The sequence below is a fragment of the Lepisma saccharinum genome, chromosome 12 (genome assembly GCF_977018435.1).
Source record: "Lepisma saccharinum chromosome 12, izLepSacc3.1, whole genome shotgun sequence".
Classification (NCBI taxonomy): Eukaryota; Metazoa; Arthropoda; class Insecta; order Zygentoma; family Lepismatidae; genus Lepisma; species Lepisma saccharinum.
The window spans coordinates 22,701,798-22,713,847 of NC_139240.1; the positions used below are offsets into that span (position 1 = coordinate 22,701,798).

General features: G+C 37.2%; 1 protein-coding gene across 1 annotated transcript; it reads left to right on the plus strand.

Annotated features, from left to right (window-relative positions):
* Positions 1-5,208: 5,208 nt before the first annotated feature.
* On the plus strand, positions 5,209-5,547 carry LOC145996267 (uncharacterized). The gene has a single exon (XM_083132694.1). The coding sequence runs from the start codon at positions 5,209-5,211 to the stop codon at positions 5,545-5,547; it is 339 nt and encodes a 112-aa protein (XP_082988820.1).
* The last annotated feature ends 6,503 nt before the right edge of the window (positions 5,548-12,050 follow it).

Genomic DNA, 12,050 nt, shown 5'->3' on the forward strand with positions numbered 1-12,050 from the left:
TCATGTGTACATACGTCACAATGTGCTCAGCTCAGGCCAATAAAAACCCTATCCACAATGGTCACAACATACAGGGGAAAGTTCCTGCTATGACAACTTCCTTCTCTGTTTGGATTCTTGGATAAGGAATAGGCATAAGAAATGGTTTGTCTGTAAAAAATCAAATATCGGTATTATCTTTCAACTACTGGTGACATGTTTGAAAGCATGGTTGAGATCCCTGCTGGATATAGACATTCCTCCTGATGTATAGACAATTGATTTTGATAATGCAGATGTCAAGATCCTAAAGCATGTGAGATGTGTACAGAGTCAAGAGATTTCTACTTAGAAATCCATTTAGAAACACTGAAGGTATGATTTCTAAATATTCAATACAGATCATTGTTTGCAATACTACCTTAATGACTTCTGTTTGGTGTGTAATCTCCTCACATGCATAATAAATTTATGTTTGTAGACAAAATATTTGATTCAAATTAATCAATTAATAGATTTCTGTTTTATGTGTGTCCCCATATGTACTCTGAAGTTATCTTTACAAGGAATATCTTGTCACATATTCAGTTTCTCTTGAAACATCCTCATATGTCTGTTCAAGTTATCTTTCCAGACAAAACAACTCTTACAAATTGAACAATTAAAAAAAGGCTTCTCTTTTGAGCATTTGAATTTTTTATTAACATGGAAACAAGGCTTAACAGTGCTACCATTAGGAATTTTGGGACAATCCCAAGGAAATTTTCAGTCTGATCCAGGAACAGCACTGGAAATAGGACAGCATAAGAGAAAATGAAGGAGTCGCAGGTGAGCTGCTAGAATTAAACTTGTTTCGCAAGAATTTCAGAATTCAAAATGTTTGAAAATTCTAGCTCGATTATTTCAGCATTGTCTCCCTGTTGTATTTTTGTGAAACTGCGTATACATTTTTCAAAATGTGTTACAAATTTTGGTCTCTGAACTTCCATTAATCCACATGCCAGAAGTTTCGGGGGGGGGGGGGGGGGGGGTGAACCCTAAAACCCACTCTAAATATGGCCATGTGCCCAGGCCAGGATTCGAACCCGGGACACCAGACTTCGTAGCATGCTGCAATAACCACTATGCCATGGAGGTCGGCATGACAAAAAGAAGTAGGATGTCTTAGGGGCGGATGCAATTTTTTTCCCTACAGCCTACCCCTTGCTACGAAAATGTATGATCAACATGGACACTTTCTTGACACAGTTATAGTACCTGCGAAGGAGAGATTTATTTATCCTCCCCTCATCTCTCCCTTTAGTTAAAGTTAAGAATAAACGCCATTAAAAAAATCAACAGAGCATTGAATAGTGGGTTAATTTATTTATCGTGGTTTGTCAGAATGCATACCTAATAAGTAGTTATATAAAAATAAATGACAATATAATATGTATTAATTACACACACACACACACACACACACACACACACACACACACACACACACACACACACACACACACACACACACACACACACACACACACACACATATATATATATATATATATGTTTACGTACATAAATATATGTATAAAATTATGTGAATATGTAATACCCATAGCCTATTTATGTATGTATACATATGTACTTTCTAGTCGCGTCGCCTGATAATGTTCGCATGAACACGTGAACACTGCACAATAATGTATATGTTTTAAATTACGTACATATTAAATGCACACACACACACACATATATTTGTTCGAAAAAATACTTTATTTGATGTACGAGTATATACACACAATTTACTCTGACAAGACGTCTTTCACATCTGATAACTTTTTCAGATAGTTGGGAACACTGACTCCCACTGTGTTCCATGGATTGCGTTGAACACAATTGCTGTGCATGTTACATCAAACTGGCAGCTAAGGGGCTGTTGGCCACTATACCCCGAAAATGTTCACTGCGCTTTGCGAACACATGGTGGTGCGAGCCCTGATGAAAGCAACAATACTGCAGCAATCTGCAATACATAGTTGCATAATGTTAATTATTTCTCTTGATATCGTTATTAAGTGCATTGTGTGTCGGTGTGTAGTGTTCAATTACTTGACATACAGTGAGAATTTTATTTTCTGTGTAATATCTAGAGCTCAATTATAGACTTCAGCCAGTCATCCTTCAGGAATGAGTTTGTGTGCAAATGTATCTATTGCAGACAAGACTACATACTGATTTGCCCAAGTAAGTGGCTAAGGAACACACACTAAACATGCACTTTCCTTAGCCACTTATTTGGGCAAATCAGTAAGTAGTCTTTTTTGCAACAGATACATTTAAAAAATATATAAATATATCTAAAATGGGATTTTTATTCTTTTTTCATCGGACAGATCTTGTAATTGATCAATTCACTCGAATGCATGTATGGGCAAAGGACACATCCTGGGCGTTTGTTATCATTTGCACATATACAAGCGACTCACTTCCAAATGACTGCTTCTGAAATGATTCGTTTTGTGCAATGCATAAGATCAAGGATGGTAAATATGTTTCATTGATTGATTTGGTGTTTTAAGTCCATTTTATGCACAGTAAGACTAATCAGGACTGGACCTACAGCTTTAAGTGGGATTCGAATCACTATGTGACCCCACCGGGTATCGAACCTGGGACCCCTCGATTACAAGGCAAGAACGGGTAAACATGATAATGACGACAATGAACAGATGTTACTATAGGCTTTAAATCAGTGGTTCCCGAAGTGTGTGCCGCGGCACCCTGGGGCACCGTGATTGACTTACAGGGGCACTTCGAAATGTTCCAATATTTTCATTGAATTGTTAGTCAATGCTATGAATGTTTCAAATATGTGCTTATTTAGTATATTTTTACATATGAATTGTTTCTGAATTTGAAATACGTGTCTAATTTTTAACTTAAGGCATTCAATCTTACAAGTAACTGAGCATTGCAAGTGTTAGAGAGGGCTATATTCTGGGTGCCACGGAAAAAATCTTAGAACACTAAGGGTGCCATGAAGCAAACAAATTTGGAAACCTTGATTTAAATGGTCGAAAATCAAACTCTCTGAACCATGGCAAAATGATGCTAGGAGGAAAAATATGAAACACGAGGGAAGAAGGGATATGAGCAATGTCACATTTACTGACACTTCAATCATAAGCATTGCAACCAAGTTATTGTGGGCAAGGGGGAAGGGGGGGGGCATTCTGTATAATATCCAAATATCTCAATACACAAAATACATTTTTTTCTGGACTGGATGCATCCTCCCCTCTGTCCTGCTAATGATGCACGTGCTTTCAATGCTGAATGAATGTCCTTGGTTAACACATGGTCCGTGTAATAGAAAGTAGATTGCAAAGTATGGTAATCTTGCATTGTACATACCTGAGATTGCATGTTATGCTAATTAGTTTGCACTAGCCGTTACTAATGGTTTACATAATTAAGAGGGTGTTAACTGAATAAAAAATCTTTTATTACTTCAAATATAGCATGATTTTTGGGAGAAATTGTTGAAAATAGGTTGAACTGTTATTCTTACTTTTTCAATTGAAGATGAAGTTAAAAGGGAGTAAATCTTCATTGAGTATAAAAATTTTATTGTGAAGATCCCTATGTGAACCGCACACGACGCCACTGGTAATCTCCCCACTCCACACACTATATATAGGGGAAAAAGATTGTAAAAATCGGTTGGTAAATTGGAAGACCTACCCCCCCCCCCCTCTTGAATAAGTTCCACCGTTCCCCTCCTTGTAAAGATGAATGACATAGAAATTACAAATTGCTCCTATAAATATTCTCTACATATTAAAATTACAAAAAGTCATTGTAAAATAGCAAAATTCATTTAAAAACTTTAACAATTGGAAAAAGAAGCTTCACATATTTAGGTTTTCTGAGATTTCAACATGCTTGTACGTGCTCGTTTATTTCGGTCCCCACCTCCTTCTTCTTCTTCTATGGTGCTGCAGCCCAATATCGAGCCCTGGCCTCAAATAGAGCCCCTCCATGCTTCTCTGTCCAAAGCTTTCCTCCTACAATTTCTCATTTCTAACATTCCTTTCACATCTATCTCCACAGCCTCCATCCATCTGCTCCTAGGCTTCCCTACAGATCTTCTATCTCCTATTGTACTATATGCCACTAACTTTGGTATGTGATGTGCATCCTGCCCACTCTAGTCTTTTAAATTTTATAAAGTGGGATATACATAATTCTTTGTATAGATGGTACAATTTATTGTTACATCTTAGCCTCCATCCATCCCTGTCTCTCACTGGTCTCCCCATACTCTTCTCAGAATTTTCCTTTCAAAAGCATCCAGGTCTATCTCAGATTTTTTATTGAACGTCCAGCTCTCACTCCCATAGTACAATGTTGTGTACAAAGCTTAACATATCGTATACAAAATTATTGCACCTAGAAACGAAGATCTCGGAAGTTTTCCCACTCGTTCACAAATTACTTATTCTAGGTGACGTAAACGCAGATTTCCTATCTCCCCATAAACCAGAAACAGTATATTTACAATCAATAATTGACTCTTTCGACATGGTCCAGATCATTTACCGACCAACCAGAATAACGGCAACCACCCAATCACTCCTCGAAGTAGTAGTAATGGATGACCCAGATCTCGTACCCTCATTTAACGTAACCGCTCCCGTCGCAATGTCTGACCACTGTCTAGTAAATGCGACACTTGCCATCGAAAAAAAAATAATGAATTAAACAGTTTATCAAATATCGAAACTTTTGTACCCTCGACAGAGATATTCGATAGGGATGCTGCAACAATTGAATGGATGCAAATAGATAGATTCGACAACATCAACGATACAGTGCACTTCAGTACTCAAAATGTAATAAATCTCTTCGACAGGCATGCGCACCTTGAAACTAAATTAATAAAACCAAAAAACTCTCCGTGGATATCCAAAAATACAAAACTACCTAGTCATATCATAAATTCTGTTACAAAGTTTAGACAGGGATGGCAACACTGGTTGGCAAGGTAACCCCGCAATGTAGGATCAAACAAGAACCAGTATCATTGTGTGTCTGGCTGTGGTAGCGGAAAGGTGAATTTCACTGTGAGTTGAATGGAGTGGGGTGTATACGAGAACCATGTGGCAGTAATCGCACTGCACAAAGTTGGCAAATCACCATCGGACATTTTCAACCCTGAAAAAGCTGAATATCAGCAGGATGTTCTTGCATAGGACCATCAATAGGTACTGCGACACAGGGACAATTGAGGACCTCCCCAGGAGAGGTAGACCTCGCAGCGTGAGGAGCCAGAAGCTTGTGAAAGCAGTGGCGGCGCAGATTCCACGAAATCCTGTCAGGAAACAACCAGTGATGGCTCGAGAGCTGAACATTTCGAAAATGTCAATGTCGCATGTGCTTCGAAGTGACCTAGGACTCTGTGCTCACCGGCAAATTGCTGGTCACTTCCTCACTCCACAGCTTCAGGTCCAGAGGGAGCAGAAAACAAAAAGACTCCTTCAGCATTATGCAAATGGTGGCCACAGGAGATCCTTTTAACGGATGAAAAAATCTTCACGATTGAAGAGTCTTACAATCATCAAAACGACCATGTATATGACTCAACATCCCAAGAAGCTCGTGAAAACACGCCACGGATTCTCAGAGGCCATCATCCAGCCTCAGTGATGGTTTGGTGGGGGGTTTTGTACAATGGCACAACTGACCTCCACTTCTGTGAACATGGTGTGAAACATCTGCAAAAGTGTACCAAGTGACAGTGTTGGAGCCACCTGTGAAATTGTTGACCCACACCATGTTCAACAATGAGCCGTGGAGCTTCCAGCAGGACTCACCACCGGCGCACAAGCAAAGACCACACAGCGAGTTGTAACGAGTTGGTGTTTTAAGTCCACTTTATGCACAGTAAGGCTAATCGGGACTGGACCTACAGTTTAAAGTGGGATCCGAACCACTATGTGCCTGCACCGGGTCAAAGACCACACAGGAGTGGCTTCAGAGGAATGTGCATGATTTCATTGCTCTGGCTGATTGGCCCTCCAGCAGCCCCGAGCTCAGCCCATTGGACTACAGTTTGTGGTCCATTTTGGAGGGCATGGTCTGTATGAAGAGGCATCCAAACCTTGCGAATCTCAAGTGTTGTTTTGTGTAGGCAGTGGCGGACTTTCTCCTCGAGACCGTGCATGCTGCAATTGATGACTGGCCTCCGAGACTTCGGGCCTGAGTGAAGGCCAGAGGTGGCCATTTTGAACAGTGATTGGTGCTCTGTGTTGGCACGACCTGTACCTTTGTAACATCCAAATTAATACACTAGCTTGCTCGCTGTGCTTGTAGTTCATTATTACCTTTGTAACAGAATTTATGATATGACTAGGTATTTATGAAACTCTGTGACAATGCAATAATAAAATATAAGCACACAAAAACCCACGCAAACTGGGACTATTACAAAGAACTGAGAAACTTTATCACCTCGGTCCAACGGCAGAAAAAGAAAGCCCATTTTAATTATCACCTCTGCTGCAACAATAACAGCAAAGAGTTGTGGAAAAAATTATAAACGTGGGTGTATATAGTAAAAATATCAACAACGAGATACCTTCCGACCTGAGAAACGTGGATTCAATTAACTGACATTTTTCTAGCGTATGCAGCAAAACGGATGTTTCAGAAGATGCCGTTAACAAAAAGTGCTCAAACTTTGCACCTCCAAGAAATAAACGAAACCGAAATTATGAAAGCGATAAACGAGAAACCAACCAATGAATCTGGTAATGATGGACTATTCATAATAATGATTAAACTATTATTACCGCACATCTTACGTCCCCTGATCCACATTGTAAATTTCTCTTTCTGGACTGGACAATAACCAGCCAGCTGGAAAACAGCACGCGTTGTTCCGAAACCAACGAAAAAGTAATAATGTCCCTGAATGACCTTCAACCAATACGTCTCTTACCTATATTTTTCAAAATCACTGAAAAAAATGTTTACAAGCACACTCGCAAGCACATTTATGACCTAGATCCGCTTCCAAAATGTCAATCCGGTTTCCATCCTTCAAACAGCATGGCAACGGCATTACTTAAAATAACTGACGATTTATTACGATCAATTCCAGCTGGAATTTTCTATTGGTTCCAACTAAAATTTCAATTTGATTGAATTGTTTTCAGTTGGAATGATTCTATTGGAATGTATTGGTTACAATCGGAATCTCAACTGTAACCAATTGCAAAATCAAGACAATTTCCAATTGGTGAGTTGTATGTATCCAATTGTAACTTTGTATATATTGTAGAATCAATATGTTATCAATCCATTTATTGACTCAAAGCATAAGTACTTTGATTCTTAACACCACATTTTCTGTGATTTAGAAGTTAATTGAAAAAACAGCACATTTCAGCTGTATTTCTTCTGAATTCTAATGCATACTACTGATGTCAGATTTATCTTAATAAATACCTAACAAGAACTCTTTCTTAAGAATCAACCCGATCTTAAAGGAGCTAGTAGTTGGAATAAATGTTCACATTAGTTCTTGTTTCTGCAATATGAAATGTCCATGGTTATTCTTATGTGTATGTAATGCAATTGGAAAAATGAGCAATCTTTTGATCTACTAAGTCAACCTCGACAGTGTTTTGTTTGTTTATCACTTTCTCAAGTGTTGTGGGTCAGATTCTTTGTTTAACCTCATTTATTGCTGTTTTCGCAGGTATAAAGAAAGAACAACATATATATATTTATGACTGAAGTAGCATATTTTTCGATTTTCTATAAGTGTGTTAATCACAATGAAGCTAAAGAGTTAAAAACGTGTTCATATATTTGAAAAAGTTTTGTATGTGAAAGTTTTTCTAAGTTACAAATTCCACATGCTTTACCCGAGATTTATTTCAGTTGTTTTATATGATTTCTCCATTGCAATTTTCACAAGCAATATATTGAAAACAATAAAATACTTTCCAATAGAAACTAATTCAATACAATTGACCAATTGGTTCTGATACACCAATTGGTTCCAATAGTGTCTAAAAACTCATATTGGCTATCCAAACCAATTGGAAGAATTTCCAGCTGGGATAGACAAGAGAATGGCAGTAGCATTAGTATTACTGGATCTCACTAAAGCCTTTGACAGTGTTCATCATGACCTGCTCTTAAGCAAATTCAAATACTACAATTTTTCACCTCCAGCTCTCCGATCATTTAGACTGTATCTGAACAACAGACAACAGAGAGTATACATAAACGCTGCCATGCTCCTTCCCTCTCTCACCCGCCATTGAAAACTGGTGTCCTACAGGGATCCATTCTAGCCCCTCTCCTCTATACCATTTTTACAGCCGACATACCTACCGTAAACAATCACAGTAAAGTTCATCTTTATGCAGATGACACTCATCTACAAATTCCTTTTCCACCAAAATCGCTGGATGCAGCCTTAGCTTTGCTTAATGATAATTTATCCAGCATAAATACCTGGTGTAAAAGTAACGGTCTAAAAATAAACCTACAAAAATCAACTATGTCTCTTATTGGTTCCCGAAATAGTCTCTCTCTGATAAATCCTAACGAGATATGCATCAAACTAGACACATTTATAATCCCTTATTCAACAGATCTGAAAAATCTAGGTGTCATTTTCAATGAACACCTTAACTGGGATATTCATGTCCAAGAACAAATCAAAAAAAGCTTACGCTGTGCTAAGATCGCTGTACAGCTTTAAAGAATGCCTAAAAACAGAGATTAAAATGAGACTAATACAATCACTGATCTTTCCTATACTAGACTACTGCGACATAATTTATAGACCAAATATAACCGTTCGAAACAAAACCAACATTCAGAAAGTCCAAAATTCATGTTTCCGTTTCGTGTACCATATAAGAAAATATGATCATATCCTCCCAACCCTAAACGCAAACAAAATGTTGAACATGGCCAAATGACGAAAATTACATCTGTGTTGTTTTATTCGTAATCTTTTACAAACAAAAACACCTAAAAACCTATTTCAGATATTCAGAAGGGGAATACATGATTACAAGACAAGAGGAAAATCGAAACTTGAGCTTCCAAAGCACACACTAGTGCTTTTCGAATCATCATTCACATAGTATTCAGCTGCAAGAGCATCGAATGAACTTCCTCCTTCCATGACGTCCCTCACTAAACGCAACAACTTCAAAGACAAACTAAAAACTCTATTGCTAAATGAACAATATCAGTGTTCCAGCACTCACGAATAATAACTCTCATCACTGAACCAACTTCCTAAAAACAAGTCTTTTCATTTTAATTTTGCTTCTTTACTTTCCCCCTTATATGTTGCCAACCCTTGACGATATTCTTCTATATTAAGAACATACAAATATATATGTTTTTACACATAATATTAATTTGTATTAGTCTTAACTATATCACAACAAGCACAATTGTGTCAATTAATTTGTGTAACCTTTGTGTATTTATTTTCAATCTCTTTTTTTAGTGTGAAGATGAGCCTTTGTTCTCAATTTTGTATTTGTTCTCTTTGTGTCTTCTTTATATTTCTATCTTTCTTCTTTGTTTGTTACTGTACAAACATTTAGTATGTAGAATGTATTTAGTATGTACAGTATATGTATCCATCGGGGTTAGGTGGTAGAACAGCCGCAGGCTAAACATCACCCTTTAATAAACGGAAATTGAAATTGAAATGTTGGACTGATTATAGATTTATGTAGTATAACATTAGTTGCTCTGCGTACTTCCCTAGTTTTGATTGTGCTTATAAATCCGGGCTCCAGTGATATGTCTAATTAAGTTATCTTCCCAGCCAAAACAATTGTTACAAATTGAACAATTGAAAGGCTTCTCTTTAGCATGAATGCACATATGCGAATTAAGAATATTTCATTTCCAAAACCTTATGTGCAAATTGAACATTTAAAATACGAGTATTAATTTTGACTGTCAAGTTTCATGTGTACATTAAGTGTACACCTCAAAACAAAACATCTTAGCAAATCTAACATGGAAAAGCTTCTCCTTAGTGTGAATGCTCACACGTGCATTAAATTGGCCCTTAGAAACAAAAACTTTGTTGTAAATTGAACAATAAAAAGGCTACTCTTTTGAGTGAACATTCATCTGTACATGAAATTTTCTTTTTTGGCAAATTGATCAATTGAAAGGCTTCTCTTTAGTGTGAACCCTCACATGCTCATTAAGATAAACTTTACGCGTAAAATATTTATTGCAAATTGAACAATTAAAAGGCTTCTCTCTTACGGGAACCCTCACATGCACATTAAGTTCTTCTTTATGAACAAAACTTTTATTGCAAATTGAACAATTGAAATACTTCTCTTTTGTGTGCACCCTCACATGCTCACTAAGATGATCTTTATGGGAAAAATCTTTGTTGCAAATTGAACAAGTGAAAGAATTCTCTCCAGTGTGACCACTCACATGCTCACTAAGATGATCTTTACGGGTAAAATCTTTGTTGGAAATTGAACAATTGAAAGGCTTCTCTTTTGAGTGAATATTCATATGTACACTAAAATCTCCTTTACGTGAAAAATATTTATTGCAAATTGAACAATTGAAAGGTTTCTCTCCAGTATGAACTCTCGCATGTGCATTAAAATGAACTTCATGGGCAAAATCTTTGTTGCAAATTGAACAACTAAAAGGTTTCTCTTTTGTGTGAACACTCACAAATGTATTACGCTCAGCTTTATGGACATAAGTTTTCTTGGAAACTGAACAATTAAAAAGCATCTGTTGTTCATGGATAATCAAGCCTCCTTTGTCAGAGCAAGTATAGTTGGAGATGGGACCTATACATTGCTTTCTTCCATTATTAGCTTTGGAACCATCAACATATGTCTGGCTTGCAAAGGTCTTTGGTGAAGGTTCAGCCTCAAAATTTTCTTCACTACTTATACATTCTGTAATTTCTCTTGTCTGCTTTTGTTCTTCATTTTCCTGCAGACACTGGCAAAAGTGAAACTGACCTTCCAACATTTTGTACCTGTTCTTCCACATAGTTTTTGATCAGGTAGCTGAAAAAATATGCTACAAATGTAGTTTCACTTTCTGAGCAAATAACAAGAATGACTGACATGTGCAAATCAATGAAAAGAAAGGGGAGTAGAATAGACTGATGATGGGGATGTACTCATGAAAAAGTAAATACATGTATATTATTATGTAGAATTTTCAGCAAAAAATCGAGGCTCGACCAGAACTCGAACCCAGGTCTCTGGCATTCCATGCCATTGCTCTACCACTGAGCTACCGAGTCGGGCTGGCTTCGCTTGATTTTTAGCTTCCACTTTTTTACCTGTCGAATCTATTATCTAATAAGTACAAGTGCTAACCGATTATTTTGAATATCCATATGGTTAGTTTATTTCTTACGCAAATGTACTAAAGCAGCCAGTATCACATAGAACAAAGTGTATTTTTGGTACATGAAGATGTAGCTGCAACAAAGCTACATTTTTGGAAGATTCGCTGCAGTTGTAAAGAAGCTACTCTTAAAGTGTAGCTTTCTGATTACTGCTAATATATTTGCTCAATACTGGTGCAGTACCATAGCAAAAATAGTGACAATATAAAATTAAATGCTGTCCATTAATTACATACAAATAAATTTGATAAAAATTCATAAAAATGAAAAGTGTTCTGTATTTGATGAAAGATGAACCTAGATTTATAGCTCAATGTAGGTGCGAGAACATACAGCTTTACCCCCGACAGACAAAATTGGACAGGCCAGACTCCAGACTTATTAATGGACGTGAATGCTGAAACTAAAAAGCCTTGGAATCTTGCCACCTTTTGGTGTGGGGATACTCAACTTTGAAGTAAAGGAGTCGCTTGGTGGGGTTTATTGCCTCTGTGTTCTACAAAAATTGTTCTTAATATGATGAACAGTGACATATGGAAAATTCTCAGTAAAAGCTGAGAAAGAAATGATGACATATAAACTGGGAACCTTTTATCAAACGACAATTTTATAAGTCTTTAAGTCA

Coding starts and splice junctions, on each gene's coding strand:
- LOC145996267 (XM_083132694.1), top strand. CDS start 5,209: ATGTTCTTGCATAGGACCATCAATAGGTACTGCGACACAGGGACAATT.